We start from the raw sequence: 19,653 nt of genomic DNA on the forward strand, positions 1-19,653 counted from the left end.
CTTGAGCCCTCGGTATGTGAGACCTTGCAGAATGCTAGAGCTCCTTCCACAAGAAGGGTGTATTCGCATTGCTGGGCCGCTTTCTCCTCCTGGTGCAGGGACGGGGGTTTTGACCCGATCTCCTGTCCGTTACAAATTGTACTGCGGTACCTGCAGTATCTGTTTGAGGCGGGCCGGGCGGCCTCGACCTTGAAGGTGCACGTAGCGGCTATTTCTGTCCACCATGGCCACATCGATGGTGGACCAGTTGGTGCGCATTACTGGGTGGCACAGTTTCTGCGGGGTGCCAGGAGACTGCGCCCCCCCAGAGTGCAGCGTGCAGCAGCATGGGACCTGCCGCTGGTCCTGCAGGCCTTGGGCGAGGCACCCTTTGAGCCTATGGCAGGGGGGTCCTTGAGGACGACGTCATGGAAGACCGCCTTTCTGTTGGCTGTTACGTCTGCCAAGCGTGTGAGCGAGCTCCACGCCCTTTCAGTCAGTCCTACGTGCCTTCGGTGGAAGGCAGACAGCTCAGGAGTGACCCTGTGGCCAAATGTCGCTTTCCTGCCAAAGGTGTTACCCCCTGACCATGCCAATCAGGCCATAGAGTTGGCAGCATACCATCCTCCCCCGTTTGAGTCCCGGCTGGAGGAGCGGGCTAATTTGCTGTGCCCAGTCCGGGCGTTGCAGCTCTACCTTCAGGCAACACAGAGCTTTCGACGCTCTGAGCAGTTGTTTGTGTGCTACAGGGGGGCGCACAAGGGCCGTGCCCTGTCGAAGCAACGTCTCTCCCACTGGATTGTTGAAGCAATCAAACAGGCTTATGACGTGGCAGGTAGACCTGCCCCGTCAGGCGTTGTCTGTCATTCCACCAGGGGTGTGGCCACTTCCTGGGCGGCAATGAGAGGGGTACCGTTGTCTGAGATCTGTGCAGCGGCATCCTGGACGGTGCCGTGCACCTTCTCCAGGTTCTATCGCCTTAACGTGGCCTCTGGGTCCACGCTGGCTTCGGCCGTTCTGCCTTTGGCTTCTACGGCTGACCACTAGGTGGGTGTTGTTCCTCGTGACAGTGCTGGTATGAGTCATCCACTCTGTTTACTGCCACTGGCAGTCTGGAAGGAATGAAACAGAACGTAAGTTACGGATGTAACTATGGTTCTGTGAATTCCTGGATGACTGCCAGTCACACCGGTCACTCCGAACTTCCTGCGAGAAGATTCTGGGAGGCCGGATGTAGTCTACCGGGCGGTATTTATAGACGCACAGGTAGCCTACACGTCACTCACGTGACACTGTTGTTATTAAATCTCGACCTGCGCGGAGCGCGAGGAGACATATCCACTCTGTTTACTGCCACTGGCAGTCATCCAGGAATTCACAGAACCATAGTTACATCCGTAACTTACGTTCTCATCTGTTCCAAGGTGCAGTTTTAAAAATGAAACCAATCCACATCCACACAAGCATTTCACTTCTGTCTTGGGAAAGGTTGTCATTCACATTGCGCAACTTTAAATGCATATCACACACCAACTGTGGTCACTGGGGATGCATGCATATGTAAAGGGAGTGAGAACTCAGCTGGAAATAACCTTTTGTTGCAGTTAGGTGCAGTTATGATGTGGTTCCTCTTGTGTACTTAGGCAGCTGCAGTTTTATTAAATGCAAGGTCAGATTTATTTATATACAGTAGTACATTTACAAACAGACAGAACTTCCCCAAAGAGCTGAAAACATAATAAATAATAAATTAAAATACTGTTAACAGTAAAAATAAAAACAATACGAACATTATAATGAAAAATAAAACGTTTTTTTCTGCTTGAGGTAAAAGCAAGTGAGTTTTTAGCAACAACTCGAAACTCTCCACTGAACTAGCCGCTTTAATATAAAGTGGGAGAGAGTCCGCATTTCAGATGGTAAGGTGCTAGATTATTAAAGGGCGTGATGACTGTGAGACTACGTGCAGTCATGTCTGCAGCGAATTAAGGACTGGTCCAGGCCATAGTACAAGGAATCACAGTAGTCCCAACAGACTTTGACTGCATAACAACTGATGCCAATGGACTACAATGGTGGCAGCGCTTGCAGCCCCGTCTCCCTGTTGTTGTTTACAGTTAAGTTAAGGCATGTCCATTGTGTTTTGTTCATCTGACATAGGCTTGATGGAATTAGGAAAGGTTATGTAGGACTCAGAAGATCAAATCATTAGACATTTTAAAATGTGAACATATCAATGTGGATGTAGCTTATCTTCATTTGACATTAATCTACATATGTGAAATTAGTCAGTGCAATTTAAAAAAAATTTAATTAAATAAATATTAATCAAATCTCAAAAAGCAAGCACATGTCAGAGAAATGTAATTTCTCTGGTTTCATCTATATATTTTCCATATGAATTGATGTTTTTTATTCAAAATGACTGTGGTCGGCTCAAATAACTATGATACAGGATCAACACAAGGTCAACGCAGTCATAAAACCATGCACGCTCAGGTCACTGGCAACTTTGAATCAAAAGTAAGAATAATAGAAAGTGGAGCACCAGTTTCTATTATTCTCACTCTTGATTCAAAGTTGGGTGGGAGGCTGCGTTTCAAAAATGTTTTTTTTTTTTTTTTTTTTTTGTAAATATAAATCAGGTCAAATTCTTTCTGTAAAAAAGAAAAAAAAAGAAAAAAAAAAGCTTTGGAGAGTCAAACTCAAGTACAGATAGAAGTGTTGTTTACACAAAGACTGGCACCTCTTATCAGAGGGCCCTTGTTCTCCAAGACCAATGGTAATTGAAGCAGGTCAGCTTGACTCCTCACAGACAATGAACTTTTGCTCACTTACAGTTGAGATTCTTTGACAAAAAGGATCCATATAGCCTTCAAACTCGATCTGATGATCAAAAATTTGTAATAGAAAAAAAAGACGCAGTGTAGGAACAAAAAAAGGCAGCTGAGGCCGCTTTCTGACGCGTCACTCAAAAGGGGAAAATAAAAGTCAGTTGAATTAGTTCTTAAAGTGATCCACGTTTATTGTAACAAAAAGATCAGAAGACGGCAATCAATTATTCTAATGCAAAAATAAAATAACAAACACTGAATATTTGTGTGGCTGAAACAAAAGCAAAATGGTGACTGTCAACAAAAAATATATCAGCCTACTACATGAGCACTTTCCTTTTGTCTTCCTCCCGCCAACACACAATCAAACCAACCAATCAACAAATGAAAGCCACACCCATGAATCCCAACGTGATGACGTAACATAGTATAATTTCTATAATTTAAATGTATCCATAACTTAAAGTACCATTATAATTAAGCAAAGCAAAAATATGTTATTTTGGCTGCTACATGCAGTAAAACTTACTTCCAATATTATTTTAATAGTCAAAAAGTGGACATTTTCCATCTCATTTTCCATCTCATTACTTTATAATCATCTCACACATTTATATATATATTTCCAAAAACAAGTACACATATATGTCAAATGTGAATAAAATCAGAATACAATGATGTGCAAATGTTAAACTTAAGTATTATCTTGGGAGATGGGGGTAAAAAGTATCATGTCCAGTCTTTCAAAAGAACATGTCAAAAAAGTGTAGGAAAAGGAGTTTCTGAAATAAACCCCCAAGAAGCGAACCTTGCAACTAATCAAGTGAATTCATGACAGATCACTTACATTACTGAGTAAAACAAACCTGCCTGACCGGTTCAGTGTTTCAGAATTAAAGGCCGGGACTGAACATGGCATCAGTTATTTCCATATCCGTGAAAGCAACGTTGAGGCTAAATATGTACAAGTTACTGAGCGACATGTGCTGCCAACCAGATAACTAAATACGTTTCTTCTCTCATTTTCATTGTGTTCTTTTTGTAAATTCGCATTTTGCACAATTTCCCAGAATTTTACAAGGTGAACATTTTAAATGGTCACGTTTTAACTCTGTAGTTTGGCTGTTCACCAATGAAGATGATATGAGATAGGAACTCGTAATGGCGGTGATCTGTCAAAGTCTCACATTAAATTGGTGAGAAATAAAGAGGAAAAGATGGACAAATAAGAGACGATGCACTCATGTCATCTCATGAGAATTTAGGAAAAGCATGTTTGGTCATTTGCATGGCTCACCTACAGTATGAATTACTCACTCATTCCTTTTGGAAAGTCCTTTGCCCTCTGCAGGTATTTACAACACAGTTATTCAGTCTAGGGTACAATGTGCAACATGTACTGGGATCTTAAGGAAGCCCAAAGAGAGCAGCCTCTCATTTCAATGTTTTTGCCTTTTTTTTTTAGCTGGCATGTCGGCTTTAGCTCCTTTCCGTCTACTTTAAACCTACTGGGACCTTAAGGAAGCTCTCAGAACCTCCGCCCCATTTCAGCTCAACACAACTGGGCCTTAAATTGTACCACACAGTCTTAATTGCACCCCTTGTTTGTTTTCTTTCAGAGGCATTAATGTTAAGGCTAAATCAGAACAAGCTTTCATCATCCTCACTTCCTCAATGAAGGGAAATCATTGCGATATGCTTTTAGCCATGAGTTTAACAATTATTAACTCTGTTGTATACACTGAAACTAGCTCAGATCTGCAAGTCTAGTATGTAAAAGGCAAAGCATGTTTTGTTTGTGTTTATTTTCGTGTGTTAGGCTCTTTGGCCCCATCTGTAGAAATCTGAATATGCTGTTGAAAATTGTCATTCATCGTAATGGTTTCTAAAATATTCAGATCTTATTAGGAGTAGGTGGGATCTTTTGGTGGTATAATTAACCGGTTGCTCGTGGGAGGCCGCCCGCCTCCCCCTGGTCCAAGTTTCTGGACCATTTCACTCAATGCTATAGATGAATCAATCTTTTCTCCTATTGCTCGCCCAACTCCCCCCCACCTTACCCACCAGCACGGCCATGGATGGCATTAGCAGGTTTATTTACATAAGTACTTATGGAATTTCTTCCATCATTTCTCCAAGTAAATCTGGGATTGGTGTCATATGGAGGGTCACACGGCATATGCTGGGTGCCTTTTGGCCTCCAGCCTTTTGAAGTTTCATTTATCAGCAGTTCCATAACACAGACGACCATAATCTAACGATAACCTTATCATTTTCCTGCATATCATCAAATGAGAAACCCTTCCTGAAAGGGAACGCATTGCTTTCATCGCATTAGATTATATTACATCATCACATTTCTATTAACTTCTTCCCAGGTTATCCTTTCATCCAAATATTCCCTAAGATTATAAAATTATTTGATTGTCTGTCTGAATTGCTTTTAGTGAACACCGGACATTCAGTTCTCTTATTACCTGAAACAACCTCGCCTGGCACTGCTCGCTGAAACGGCGCTCCACATTTCGTACCGACGAGCGCCTGCCACAGATCAGTGCCACATCTTATAAATATGATTGCTGTTAAACTTCCCAGACACACTCGGCAGTAGATGATCGCGTTCACAGGGGTGTCAGTTTACCACCCTCTGTACTGTTCTGGGTCTCTGGAAAGCGCCTACAGACAACTTCAGTTGTAATAGATGCCATATAAATAAAAGTGAATTGAATTGTTATTATTCAGTAGCAAGACACAAACATATTTGTTTTGATATAAAATGAATATATCACAATGTCCCGCAGTAAGAAATTAAAAGGGACAGCATAGGGAATTACAGTAAATGCATTAATCAGCATCTTGTAAAACTAGAATTGAGGACACGCCAGAAGTCCGACCTTAGAAAATAGCAGGAGAAAGTTGTTTTTTAATTTCTTATACAGTGGGGCCATGACACGTTCATCACCTCTAACCTAAAGAACGAACTGTCTGTGACTGGCAGCACAAGTTGCTACAGGAGCACACATAAGCTCAAGTCATGAGATACAGTACGGGTCTTTAAGGCATAGTTTGTTTTCCCCTCATGTAGGTCACATCTGCACTTAACATAAAATATCTGACTTTCTGCAGTTAGTAAATGGCTTGAAGAAAAAACGGCTACTGCTGTGGGTGTGGTGGTTTTCTCTCTCTCTTTCTCCCTCTCTGTCTTTCTTTTGTAATGATTCTGAGGAGGGTACTTTTGATTATTTCTTTTGTAAAATAAAGAGCATTCTAGTGGATTTTACTTCAATGCTATACAGGATCCTGCAGATATACTCAAACATATTTACCAGACTGTCAAGAATATGCTTCTTTTTTGTTGCTTTTGTTTTTACTTTTACTTTTGCCTTATCCTCAGCAAGTCGGCCGCGTACTCAGTCGGAATGAGACCAGGTGATAGACCTGGCCAGTCAAGCATATATTATTGCTTTGAGTGCATGTTGGAGATAATTCTGAATGATGAGAAGTTTCTTTTAACACCTCTGCACCTCTATAACTGCATGGCTGCATCCATTATTTACCATGTTATTTACTGAAATTGTCAGTAAATAACACTGACAGTTTTATTGGTAGTCCACCAGGCTATAACGCAACCATTTCCATATTTAATAAAGAGATATGCTTTGGACTATGAACAGGTTTTTTGCCAAACTTTCTACATTACATGATTTTGATTCGTAATCTTAAAAAACTGCACCTGCTGCTGTATATGTGTTTCAGTGAAGTGCACACTGACTTCCCTGTTCCTAAAGGCTTGCCGGGGGTTTTACCTTGGGTTTTTTGAAGCCTTTCTCTTCATCATTAACCAGCAAACGTGCACTCCTGTGTCTTGGAGAGCATACTTGAGCTGCTGTGTTGTTGTAAAAAATTCACCATGCAGAGGATTTTCCACCAGGCTTCTCATGACAAACAAAGTTTTTGCCAGTGTTCTTGCGCTGAAAAGCTGAAACAGCACACAACTACCCAGAAAACATTAAGTAGTCAAGTGTCCAGCTTCTTTTGAACTTTTCCAACTCAGGCTTATATACGCAGTTCTTTTAAGAGTATTTGTAAAGCTGCTTGTATTAAATGGGGGGACTCTGCATTTTAATGTACTGCTTACATTGGTTTTAAAATGTAATATACTAAAGCATGATTCTGAGGATTAAGAGGAAAAAGGTGTAAATGCAAAAATGCTTCATCTGGACTCTGCTATGTTATGTCACTGATTATGTTTAAGGGTTTTGCAAAACTGCTCCCTGAAAACCTTTTTATAGAAGTGCAACAGTGCTTGTCCAGAAAAGTACAAAGAGACTGGTTGAATCCAGTTAGGAAGAAAACTTTTACTCCTGCTCTTCTTAACTACCACTCTGGAGTTATTTGTGATGCCAGAATTAGCCTTCATGTCACAAGAGTGTGCATTTGGAGATCTCCACCCTGGTGATAATGACAGGCCTTCCCAAGTGCCATTATCCCAGTTCGCTCGCTGTTACCACAACCTCGTATAAACACTAACAGTATGCTCCTATTTTGAAACGCATGCTGGCCTATAATTTCAGTGATGACGGAGGAGGTCAGGAGGAATAACATTTCTACATCTGGTCTGCCAGAGTCTACAATACTTCTGCCAACACAGACTGACGTGTCACAGCAGCTCTCTGCAACTAAGATGAGTTGCAAACGTGGAAAAATTTGTTAGAACCCTTACAGCTCATTGAAATAAGGTTTAATTAATTAAAAGCTGTCTTCTGCATGTCTTTTTATTATGTGACAGGCTAAACAAAAGTTTGAAAACGCATACATTTTTCAAGAATAACATGGACAGGATCGTTGAGCCCTAAAAACAATCATAAATAATAATTGGCATGTGCCAGACTTGTTTTGAAGCCTTTATTATTTTCAACGTGTATTATCATTATTTGTTTTACCCCATTCATTTAGTTACCCTGAAGTATCATTGTGTGTGCGTGTGTGTATATGTGTGTGTGCGTGTGTGTGCGTGTGCTACACTGAACATGGATCAGAATAAGCCTTTTGGAGTCGTCTGAGGAGCGCAGGCAGAAAATTAAAGAGGACACGTTAAAGATAAAAGCTATAAGATGATCTCCAAGCAACCCCATGTCCGTGTGAATAAGTTGTGGTCATTTATTAAGAAGTATGTGCCCCATGGGATTGTAGCCAATCTCCCAGGACGTGGCTGTGAGAGGAATGCAACCAAAGTTTAATCAAATGGATAGTGTAGATGGTAGACAAAGAAAAGATCCTAAGATATTCAAGCTGAACTGAAGGTCAAAGTACGTTACTGTCTGATCGCATCTCTTAAACAACAGTGGGCTCCATGGAAAAAGACCCGGGAGGACTTCACTATTAACAGAAAAACTCCAGCATGAGTAGTGTGTTTAGTACTGCATACCACCCATTGTCAGGAAGCTCAGCTTGAGCCACAGGTCATGGGTCCTCCAATAGAATAATGCGCCAAAACACACAGCTTAAAGCACCCAAGAATGGCTGTTAAAATAACACTGGACTATCCCGATCTAAATCCTGTTGAACCTCTGTAAAAACATCTGAAATGTGCACGGTGTAGAACGTACCCTTCGAATCTGAGACAGTAAGACCAGTTTGCTAAGGGGGACTGGGGCAAAAGTCTTGTTGGCAGAAGCAAAACTCTCTTTGGCAGGTCCAGGGACTTGTTGTTGGTGATGGCTGCTGCCATCAGTGTAAAATGCACATAAAAACAGAATTCAGTTATTTGCATATCACACAAACCCATATTTTATTCACATCCATCTTCAAGCTCGAGAGCAGCACCGCATTAAAAACAGGCATGACCCTGTAGCCCTCAGAAACACTTGCTTGTTCCATCCGGGCTGAGGACCGAGGCAACGAATGAAACAGTTCAGTATAGTCCAATGAATTGAAATTTCAGAATCTTTTTGAAAACTATGGAGACCCCACCTTTTTAGAAGTATGGAGGAGAGGGACACACTGGCTTGTTTTTTAGTCCTCTTTTCAGAAGTCTGCATCAAAATATGGTAGCGCATGAGTGGGGTGGAAAATGTAGCCTCGGCTCCTTGATTCAACAAAAAATGCTGAGAGCGGCAGAAAATTTGGCCATGGCCGATTTTAAGTGTACAGACTGATAGTCTGTCCCAAAATGATTAACATCGACCTTAACAATGTTTTGTCTACCAGAATCATAGGAATGAATCATCATTCTTGTCATTTTCTCGTCATTTTCATTTATGCCTTAAAAGAATGATGCTTCCTGATGTATGTTTTGATTCATTTGCATACAATAGCTTTATTACTTCTAATGAAATCTGGCTCATCTCTTAAGTCTCTTTCTAGGTAATTTAGACACTCGGTTTCAGCCCAGATATCAACTTAGTTGGATAGAACATATTAAAGAGCGTTTAATAGGTTTTTCCGCAACAACTTGTATAGTTTTAGAGCAACACATGCAGACAATGTCTCTTTCAGGGACCGACTTGCAGCACTCAGCAAGAGGATGCTTATTTGCATCCATTATACAAGCATGGTTTCTTTTCTAGAAGAGTACAGGTGCTAAACTGGGCGGACTGTAGCTCAGACCACATCATGAAAGGAAGAACATGGCAAAGGGAACCCAGAAATCTCAAATGGCTCCAAATATCACACAATGATAAGACCAAGAATTATCTTCCAAAACTCCAGCAATTTGTCTCCTCAGTCTTCAGGACTGTTGTTAAAGGAAGATTGGTTGCTACACACTGGTAACGTTGCCCCTGTCGCAGCTTTTTTTTCAGACCCATGGGTGCTATTAGAGGTATCGGGTAGATTCCTTTTCTTTGTAATGCAATGTTTATTGAGTTTTAAAAATGAGGAAAAGTGAAGAGCACCATTAAGTACAACAATAAAACCCCAAATCTACATATAAAATGATTATGAGCATGTATAACCAATGTTTAACTGAAAAGTCTCTGAATCACCAGTATCTTGGTGTTGGTTCTGTGACGGGAAACCTTGAGTCATCAAGCAAAAAGTGAAACGCAGGATCCAGTGGAAGTCAATGTTTGTCAAAGTAGATTTTGTATCTACTATTTTAGTATTTTAGTCAGCTCCACACAGAATGCATAAAAGTCCCCACATATCCAAATGGAGGGAAAGTACAGTACAAATGGAGGCCTAACCCCAACATATATCGCTTTTGGGGAGTGGGGTGCGATTACATATTCGAGTGAACAAACTGGTGATTGGGTTTCTTTGTCCCATTATCCGATATCTATCTATGCCCAATCTAGATCTTCCTGAGGGTTTCCTGTGTCTCTTTTCCATTCTTTATTGAGGCTGTCTGAATGTTTGGAGTGTGCACACAGAAAAGAATAAAGAAATGATACTATTCTTCTCGTGGACTTTTGCATCGTTTCCACAATCGGGTGCAGTTTTAAGTTAGAGCCCCACTGAATATGATGAGACTTAAGAGCTGTTTGTAACTTAAGATAATGGAAGAGAGTGTTTTGCACTTATGGACCTGGTGTAAAAGGTTTATTTCCTGACAGTAAACTATATTTAAACCCCAGGGGTTTTTATGCCATTTCATGTCCACACATATGTACTTTTCTTCTGCTCTGAATGTTGTCAAGAAATAGACTAAAATTGGACCACAGTAAAGAGGATTGTCTAAGGATTGTTGAAACACCTGAAAATAAGTAATCCTGCAGTCTTCTGGTGCCACAAGACCCCTTTCAATGGCAATCCAGCAGGGCTGTGCCTCCATGTCCAGCCAGCGTCTCAACTGTTGTAAAAGACCAATGCTATAGCTTGAAATGACGGAGAGCCCAACCACCAGATTACTTTTTTGATGTCCCTAAGCGAGTTTGTATTGGGTGTAATACTTCCCACTTGAAGGAATGGCTGTTTTAATCAGACCTGATACTAGTCACAAGAAGCAGGTTCAGCCACTTCATAACAGTTTATGTTGTATTTTTATAATATCATTGATAGACCGTGGTAAAATAAAAAATATCTTTTGAAATTGCCACAGGAAAAAGTGTGATTTTCTTGATGTTCTTGCCAGATGTTTTTCACATCAGCTTCAAACTGTTCTGACTGTTTCCCTGCTTTTCCTTAGGTGTGAATCCTTACAGTGAGAGCAGACACTGGAGAGGAGACATGCTTGACCAAAAGGTAAGTAGGGTGTGTGGAAAAAGACATGGTAACTATATATATATATATATATATATATATATATATATATATATATATATATATATATATATATATATATATATATATATATATAGCAAAACTGTCTCTTTTGCAGAAAGTAATGGGGAAAACTGAGAGTAAAAACCTAAGTTTAAGCAGGATTAATGCCTGTTTCGTTCTTTTTGTTTTGTTTTTTTTTTTAGACGAGAAAGGACTATCAAGCTGACTCTGTGGATGATTCATCTGCTTGGACCTCCAGCTACACTCCACAAATTTGGAAGCCAGAGGTGTGTGTGAATGTGGGGGCGCGTCCACTTCTCGTGCATTTTTACATATTCCATCTCACCACCTGTAAATTCCTAATAGCGTGCCCGAACCTGCCCAGTTCCCTCCCACCTCAGCACATGTTTACAGTGTTTTTCATGTAACAAGCGTTAGCAGCTTCTGCTGCTTTTGTATTGGGGTCATCATATATCCACTATATTAAGCAGGGCTCTGCTCGGGCCAGTTGCTTGCTCCTCATGTTTCATGTCAGGGGGGAAGCTGCTCCCGTGAGTTGCTTTGCGGCTCAGCGTAACCAAAATTTAACTCGTTCCTGCATTCATGTTAATTCCAGCTCCTATTTATTTGTTTTAATATTTGAATGCAGCAGATGCAAGATGGTTTGTTCACCAACACATCCACTAATTATAAACCCTAAAAGTTCTGTGTGAACCAACGTTTGTAAGTTTTAGCAGAATTTTTTTTCTACAATCAGAAGCTAATTTGTGATAGATGAGGGTGTCATGTGTCCTCATATATATTAATGGTTAGTAGCATGATTTGGTACAACCTTTATCAATGAGATATATATGCATGTTACCTTGCAGCAGATGCGGGTGTGTTTGAAAGTGAGTTTGTGTTTCACCAGCCTCTTTGACAGTCTGATATAACATGTTTTTATTAAGGTTTGAATTGTTAATCCTAACAAAAAGGGCTAAAATCACCAATGTGAAACATGAAAGGACAAGACTGATTGAATGAACAGACAGAGATGTGTGTAGTGCTGATTACAGTAGTGTTTGCTTGATGTCTGTCAGGATTGGGTATAAAAGGAACTTAGACTTGCAGAGAAAGCAATAGAAATGAGTTGTGGCCCACCCTTGCTCAGGAGAATCAAGATTTTGATGCTTGAGATTTGTATATGGCTATTTCACAAGTTTTTTGGGGACTGGATGCAACTTTTCACCTCTGAAATGTATATCCCTTTCACGTTTCATGTTCTGTTGGGTAATTGGGACCCTAACCCTCTTTCATGTTTTATACATGTTCAGAAACGTCTATCATTTGTCTTCCATGAAAAGAATATTAATCTGCTCATGTTGATGTTTAATTGATTGCTTGGGATTTACAAACACTTTCAGTTCTCTGAAGCCCATCGTTGTGCGTTCATGTATTTTTTTTTTTTTAGTCCAAAACAAAAGATCTTCCATTTACAGTCAAAAAAGTCAAAAGGAAAAACCGAGCATCCAACCACTGATGATTTAAAAACAGGTACATGAATAAAAATTGCGTTAATCACGTTGGTATAAAATGTCTTTTAGTTGCCTACTTTTGTATAAAGTGACTGTTGAAACTTTAAGCCTCCAACATAATCGGTATGCTTGGAAAGAAAGGTCTGAAAAGTACAACTTGAGCTCGACTTGAGCTACAAAGTAAAGTAACTGCGTAAACCTGGAGTCACATGGCCTTTGTACTTGCACATTGAAGAGGGAGGGAGGGAAGGAAGGGGGCTGCTGCTAAACATTACCGTTAATATATCCTTAAGTGCTTATTTTGCAGTCTTTTGTGTGAATCTAATGCCAACTTGAACTAACTGTGCTGAGGAAGGCAAACTGTTTTGCTTGACCATTAATGAAATCTGAGGAACCACTCCTCTTGTTTTTGGCTCTGACCTGCAGTATCCTTTCCTTGTACTCCAAGCAGCACGCAGTGAACGCGCAGAGATCAGATAACGCGACCTATTTGGCAGATGTCGCGGAGGTTTATATTTACAGGACGTCTAGATGTTTTCCGACTCACCTGCTCCATCGCAGGAACGCAGATCTGTGTGTGTGTGCGCGCATGCAAACAAGACAATTGACGGTGCAGAAGTGAAACTTGTCTTCCATTGTCTCCTTTCCCGTGTGTGTATGTTAACATATCATATTTCATTTGAAGAGTCAGCTTCTTCAGATTATACAGATAACCTGTGTGCCAGCTTAGTTCTGGTGCTGCTTACACGTACAAAGGTTTTTCAGACGGATCTTTCAAACAATGGATTTCCCGTACCCGTTTTCTTTAATTTGACGGGGCCAGTTCTAAACAATACGTGTTTATAGGAAAGGGTGTGCGCTTCTGTCACAGTACTGTAAAGTGGTTTCTATCGGAGTGTTTACTTTTTGGGTTTAGTTTGTTAAACTCTCTAACCACGTGATGGCTGCAGCAAACACGATGCGTTGTTCCTGCTGCTTCCTTCATCCCATCTTCCTGCAGTTTCAGGGACGGGCCAATCTGCATGTATTTGAGGACTGGTGTGGCAGTTCCACTTCTGACCTGCGCAAGAACCTGCACTACCCATTGTACCCACATGTGAGTCACACTGTTACCGTCTCAGCTTGCTGAGTTATTCCTTGATTATGGATGGCAGGAAATTATAAAATGCATTTGTGTGACGTAACGTCCAGGACAAACAGATGGAGAACTAACTGTGTAAATATACCATTTTCTACTCAAATCTTGTGAGTTCATGTTGGTGTGTGAATCAAGATGAGTTTTGTGCTTTTGTTGTTTGGTTCCTGGGATTTGTTGGGTTATAAAACAACGGCATCGCCAATCACAGTGCTGATATGTATTAGAGTACATACCCCCCGTATGGGCAGAAATATGTGCCACTAGAAACTGAATTTGAATCATTTATATTTGAATTTGAATTGCTCAACTTGAATAATTGCATTAAAAAACTGAATCTGAATCACATAATTTGAATTTGTATTGTTTAATTTGAATCATTGCATTAAAAAACTGAATCTGAATCACATAATTTGAATTTGTATTGTTTAATTTGAATCATTGCATTGAAAAACTGAATCTACATTCCGAAAAAATTAATCTACATTCAGCTCTCACAATTCAAATTCAGTTCTTGAAATTCAATTTCAATTCTACTGTGCCAGACATCCGGGTCTTCTGGAGGAACAGCAATCGAGTGCAGATACAAAGAACTCTGGTATCAGTCACGTGACGTTTTTTGTTTTCAGCGACATCTGGAGGACCGACCGGGGACATTCCAGCCCCCCGGTCTCGTTCCGCAGCACGCCGATTTTTCCCAGTGGCCAGTCGCGGTACTGCAACAAAAAATCCCATGGGGCCCAGAAAGCTTTTTTCTCATAGACCGCAATAGTAAAAGAGAAGCCTCTAAAACTGTTCACAGGAACCTCCAGCTGTAATCACCGGCAATTACTAATCTTTGTATTCTATATTTTTAAGTCATGGACTTTATACATATCCATACCTGCCAACTTTGGGCTGTGAAAAAGAGGGAGATTTTCTGGGGTAGCGGTTGGAATGCTCCACTCACAACATCCCCGCCCTGATAGAAACAAGACGACTTTTAATGAGCTTTAAATCCATAGCTACAATGAAATGTGCTAAAATGTATCTCCCAAAATGACTCTACAGCCTTCTTGGAGCCAAATATGTTTAATATTAATAACAATAAAATACAATATACAATTGTACATACAATAATAACAAAAAAACAATGATGTCATCTGACAGCTCAGGTGAAGAACCAGTAGCCTGGAAAACAGAGGAAGTTGTTGTTGTTGATGTTGTTGATGTTGATGACAAAAAGTGTTTTTTGCACCTTTTGAAAAAGCAAGAGAAATGGCCACACAGAAAACCCCAATGAGTATGGATAATTCTACTCTTTGCGCACTCCTTTCTTGCAAGATAAAACATACCAGTCCTGGCCACAAGTATGTACCCTCCAAGAAAGTGATTGAAGCTGCAAAGTCTGAAACTACAATTACAACAGGTCCTTGGGTGACAAAGGGAACCTGGAAAACTGAAGTCCTGGACACACACACACACACACACACACACACACACACACACACACACACACACACACACACACACACACACACACACACACGCACACACATCACCACCACCTCAGTGCGTGATTCAGTATGTATGGTTTAGAAGATGACATTATTGACAGCATTGTTTTTTGTTATTATTGTATGTACAATTGTATTTTATTGTTATTAATATTAAACATATTTGGCTCCAAGAAGGCTGTAAAGTCATTTTGGGAGGTACATTTTAGCACATTTCATTGTAGCTATGGATTTAAAGCTCATTAAAAGTCGTCTTGTTTCTATCAGGGCGGGGATGTTGTGAGTGGAGCATTCCAACCGCTACCCCAGAAAATCTCCCTCTTTTTCACAGCCCAAAGTTGGCAGGTATGGATATGTATAAAGTCCATGACTTAAAAATATAGAATACAAAGATTAGTAATTGCCGGTGATTACAGCTGGAGGTTCCTGTGAACAGTTTTAGAGGCTTCTCTTTTACTATTGCGGTCTATGGGAAAAAAGCTTTCTGGCCCCATGGGATTTTTTTGTTGCAGTACCGCGGCTGGCCACTGGGAAAAATCGGCGTGCTGCGGAGTGGAGACCGGGGGGCTGAATGTTCCCGGTCGGTCCTCCAGATGGCGCTGACAACGAAAAAACGTCACGTGACTGATACCCGAGTTCTTTGTATCTGCACTCGATTGCTGTTCCTCCAGAAGACCCGGATGTCTGGCACAGTAGAATTGAAATTGAATTTCAAGAACTGAATTTGAATTGTGAGAGCTGAATGTAGATTCAGTTTTTCGGAATGTAGATTCAGTTTTTCAATGCAATGATTCAAATTAAACAATACAAATTCAAATTATGTGATTCAGATTCAGTTTTTTAATGCAATTATTCAAGTTGAGCAATTCAAATTCAAATATAAATGATTCAAATTCAGTTTCTAGTGGCACATATTTCTGCCCATACCCCCGCCCCATACATATATGTACGATGTTTTAATTGTTCAGCTTGCGGAAATGTACAAAGAGGTCATTCTTGCACATGCAAACTCAAGCAAATATGCACTTAGTCACTTGTTTTCACTTTGAGGTGCATTCAACATCCATCTGCTAAATCGTCATGTTCCTGGACTCGTGACGTAGACCGACTTTGAGCCAACCATATGAATGATTTTTCTGTTCTTCTTGACACTCCTTTTTCAGTCCAGGACTACGGTGCAGAAACTGGCTGTGTCTCCTCAGTGGACCAACTACGGCCTGAGAATATTTGGTTATTTGCATCCATATATTGATGGTACTTCATTTACATTTTCATATAGCTGTGGTCCATCAGAACCGATGCATGTCATGCTGTACACCTGCTACGGTTTCCACAGCCTGTTTGTTCATCCCTGTGTCTCATGTGTCTCCCTCGTCTCTCTCAGGAGACTTTGTGTTTGCTTTAAGCTCCGATGACAATTCTGAACTCTGGCTCAGCGTCGACGACTCCCCTCTCAACTTACACTTGTTGGCATGGGTTGGAAAGGTATGCATGTTTTTCATCTCTTTGTCTAATGGTCAAGTGTCTGTGGCATTTGTTTCCATGTGGGATTTTGTTTTCTAGACGGGCACAGAGTGGGCAGCCCCTGGCGAGTTTGAAAAGTATGCCAGTCAGACCTCCAGACCGGTTAGGTGAGTCCAGGGTTAGGTTTTGTTTTACTGCTGTGTTTTTTACAATGAAGTGGGGGGAAAAAAAATGACTGGGTGTCAGAAACCATGACAGTCACTTGTTCCACTTGTTGCACAGTCGTTTCCTCTATTAGGATTAGTAGCGAGACTTAAATAGGCATGCAATGCAGCCTGCATTGGTCTTAGTTTATGTAAAATCCTTCACTTATAGTTTTAAAAAAATCACTGCTGTTGCATTAGGTTTTATCACATTAGATAATCATTTTTATTTTTTTACTCAAATGTTTGCTTCGTTCTTTTGAAGAAAAAGAAAAATTAATCACCGATTCCTTGTTTTGCAATGAATGAGTTACTTCAAACGTCAAACGTCTGATTGCTGAGTGCTGCCTGTCGCTTCCCTTATTGATTAAAATATTCACGCAATTGATCTCATCTCAGGCTTCGGTTGTTTCAAATATCAACAGATGTGACATCATCCAGAAATGGCATACCTTACCTTTGTTAACAAAAATAAAACAATAAAAAACAACTAAAGAAACATCCCTTTAAAAGCGTATTTTATCACCTGTCCACAATGCACTTCGCTTCTTGTGGTGGAAAAACCCATTAAATGCTCTAAGTGTCTAAGTTACCAAGAATAAGACTTGAGAAATGATCCAGATTTCAGTAGATTTGATTAAACAGTTGCATGCAAAAGGGTCAGAACATAAATCAGGCGTCTCGATGCAGAATGACAATGAAACAAAGGAAACATTATGATTCTAAGGCACAAAGGATGATTAATTCTTACGATTCGAGTAGACAAAAACATCTTTAAGGTTAGTGTTAATCTTTTTCTTTTTTTTTGAGCAGACTACCAGTCATTACACTCTTGGGTCAAGGCTATATGTTGCTGCTCTCAGCAGTTTTGGTTTAATCAAGTGGCCAAGGCTAAATTTTCCATCACACTTCTCACGCCATGTCGTCAGGGATCAAGCAGGTTTGGTGATTGGATGCAAGCATAATTAGTTTTCTCTTTCTACACGTGATTGTACGTGACATTCAATCAATCATGTGGTGCTTTTTAAATGTGCTTCCATGATTTAAAATCACCTTTTTTACTAATTTATGTACTTGGAATAGGTTCCAACAAATAAAGAGGCCTGAATTTAGTGGGGAGAAAAAAGTGAGGAGATTATACTTCATTCTTGATGTTAGTGTGACTGCATCACAGTACTGAATATGAACCTCAACTGTCTGGCAGGCTGTTTGCTCAGAAGAGATACTTTTTCGAAATTATCCACCAGCAAAACGACAGAGGCACCGACCACGTGGAGGTGGCAGTGAGTATTGTGCTCTCTCTGTTTTCTCATCTCATACCTTTTTGGTTCCAGCTCTCACATTGAGTCTGTGCAACTTTTTGTGTTCATTGTGAGCATTGAAGTGGAATGGACATGCAAGTCTTTGTGTTTTTTCTCACCCAGTGGAAGCTCTTGGACCAGGGCTTGTCGTTTACGGTTATTGAATCCCAGCACATCTCCCTTTATGTTGGTGAGTACACACAGCATTCCGGGTGCCTGTGAAAACATCAGTCACGGTGAATCCTCGTTGGCTCAGAACTCAGTTTAAAAATGCTTCATAATCTGTCTCACCGTGTAAGACTGTTTTGTCTTTTTGAGCAAGACTGCAAGTCATGTATTGTGACGCTCCAATCCACAGATGAGTCTGCCTTGTTGATGAGCGATGTTACCCACATACCACAGACGGCTGCCAGCCACCAACACACCCCCACGAAGCACCGCGGTGCTGCACCAGACATGCTAGGAGAAGACCCAAGAGATTCACTCCACCGAGGTGAGAGACGCTTCAAAACCACATTGTTTCCTACCCGCCCGGATGTAAGCGCTGAGCAAGTTATTTCCTCTTACTAACAAAGCACAAAGTAATCATTACAATAATCTGCATGTTTGTTTGCAGTTCATCTGATAAACAGCAAGTTCCTCCGAGGTGTCCTGCCTGACTGCTTATACCAACCCACCTACACCATAAAAGACTTCCCTCTGCTCCGTTATCAAGGACTGCAGTTTGTATGTATACATGTGTTTGGTTTGCTGATTGAGATCCATATTAGTTTTTGTTGCTAATGACTCAAAAAAAAAAAGTCATTTTGTATTTTCAGTTATAATTAATCTCAAAATATAGACTTGTTTAATTGTTTAATGTGCATATTTGATAAGGTATATATTGAATTATTTAGATGTCAAAATGATACCAAGCTAAACAATTTCCCTTCTTGTTTTTAATTACAGGAGATTTTATATATTAAAAATCATAATCTGCCAAAGCCACCGAAACCCAACAAATGGAATAGCATTTAGCACCTTTGCATTATTTTCATTTGAATGTTTTAGCATTTAATGATTTGATTTATTTAGTAAACAAGACTAATCTTTCTCCAGGACAGAACTGATGTATTGCTTGAATTGATTCTAATGAAATATAGCTTTATTGATGAATACATTTGTTTATTTAAAGGAAAGCTGGGGCTAAGCTAAAGTGTCATTGGATGTAGCTTCAGAATTACAGGGATCGTTTCAGGAAGCATTTTTCATTTTGTTGGTTAGAATCATTTTTATATTCCAATGATAATTATTCGATTAAGTGCAAGAAAAAAAATCCCTCTCTGTCATCTGCAGCGGCTCTGTGAAAACACAACAAATTACTTGGACCGAAGAAAATGTTTATCAATCCTTGTGCCAGCCAGCCTGACTAATGCTTGTTACCGTGGTAATTATGTGCACTGGCCTCATGCATAATTGGTGCACATAACAAACAAGCTCGATGGCTGACAGCACACCAATAACTGCAGGGGGTGAGAGATGG

General features: G+C 40.4%; 1 protein-coding gene across 1 annotated transcript in view; it reads left to right on the forward strand.

Moving 5' to 3' along the window:
* Positions 1-19,653, forward strand: part of b4galnt3b (beta-1,4-N-acetyl-galactosaminyl transferase 3b) — a 39,877-nt gene that overhangs the window by 7,388 nt on the left and 12,836 nt on the right. Inside the window, exons 2-11 of the mRNA XM_061721938.1 lie at positions 10,942-10,997; positions 11,222-11,305; positions 13,533-13,628; positions 16,327-16,417; positions 16,548-16,648; positions 16,727-16,794; positions 18,035-18,113; positions 18,255-18,321; positions 18,490-18,624; positions 18,748-18,857. Coding sequence (XP_061577922.1) covers positions 10,942-10,997; positions 11,222-11,305; positions 13,533-13,628; positions 16,327-16,417; positions 16,548-16,648; positions 16,727-16,794; positions 18,035-18,113; positions 18,255-18,321; positions 18,490-18,624; positions 18,748-18,857 — 887 coding nt within the window. The remainder of the gene's footprint in view (positions 1-10,941; positions 10,998-11,221; positions 11,306-13,532; positions 13,629-16,326; positions 16,418-16,547; positions 16,649-16,726; positions 16,795-18,034; positions 18,114-18,254; positions 18,322-18,489; positions 18,625-18,747; positions 18,858-19,653) is intronic.

This window comes from Cololabis saira, chromosome 5 (assembly GCF_033807715.1).
Source record: "Cololabis saira isolate AMF1-May2022 chromosome 5, fColSai1.1, whole genome shotgun sequence".
Taxonomy (NCBI): domain Eukaryota; kingdom Metazoa; phylum Chordata; class Actinopteri; order Beloniformes; family Belonidae; genus Cololabis; species Cololabis saira.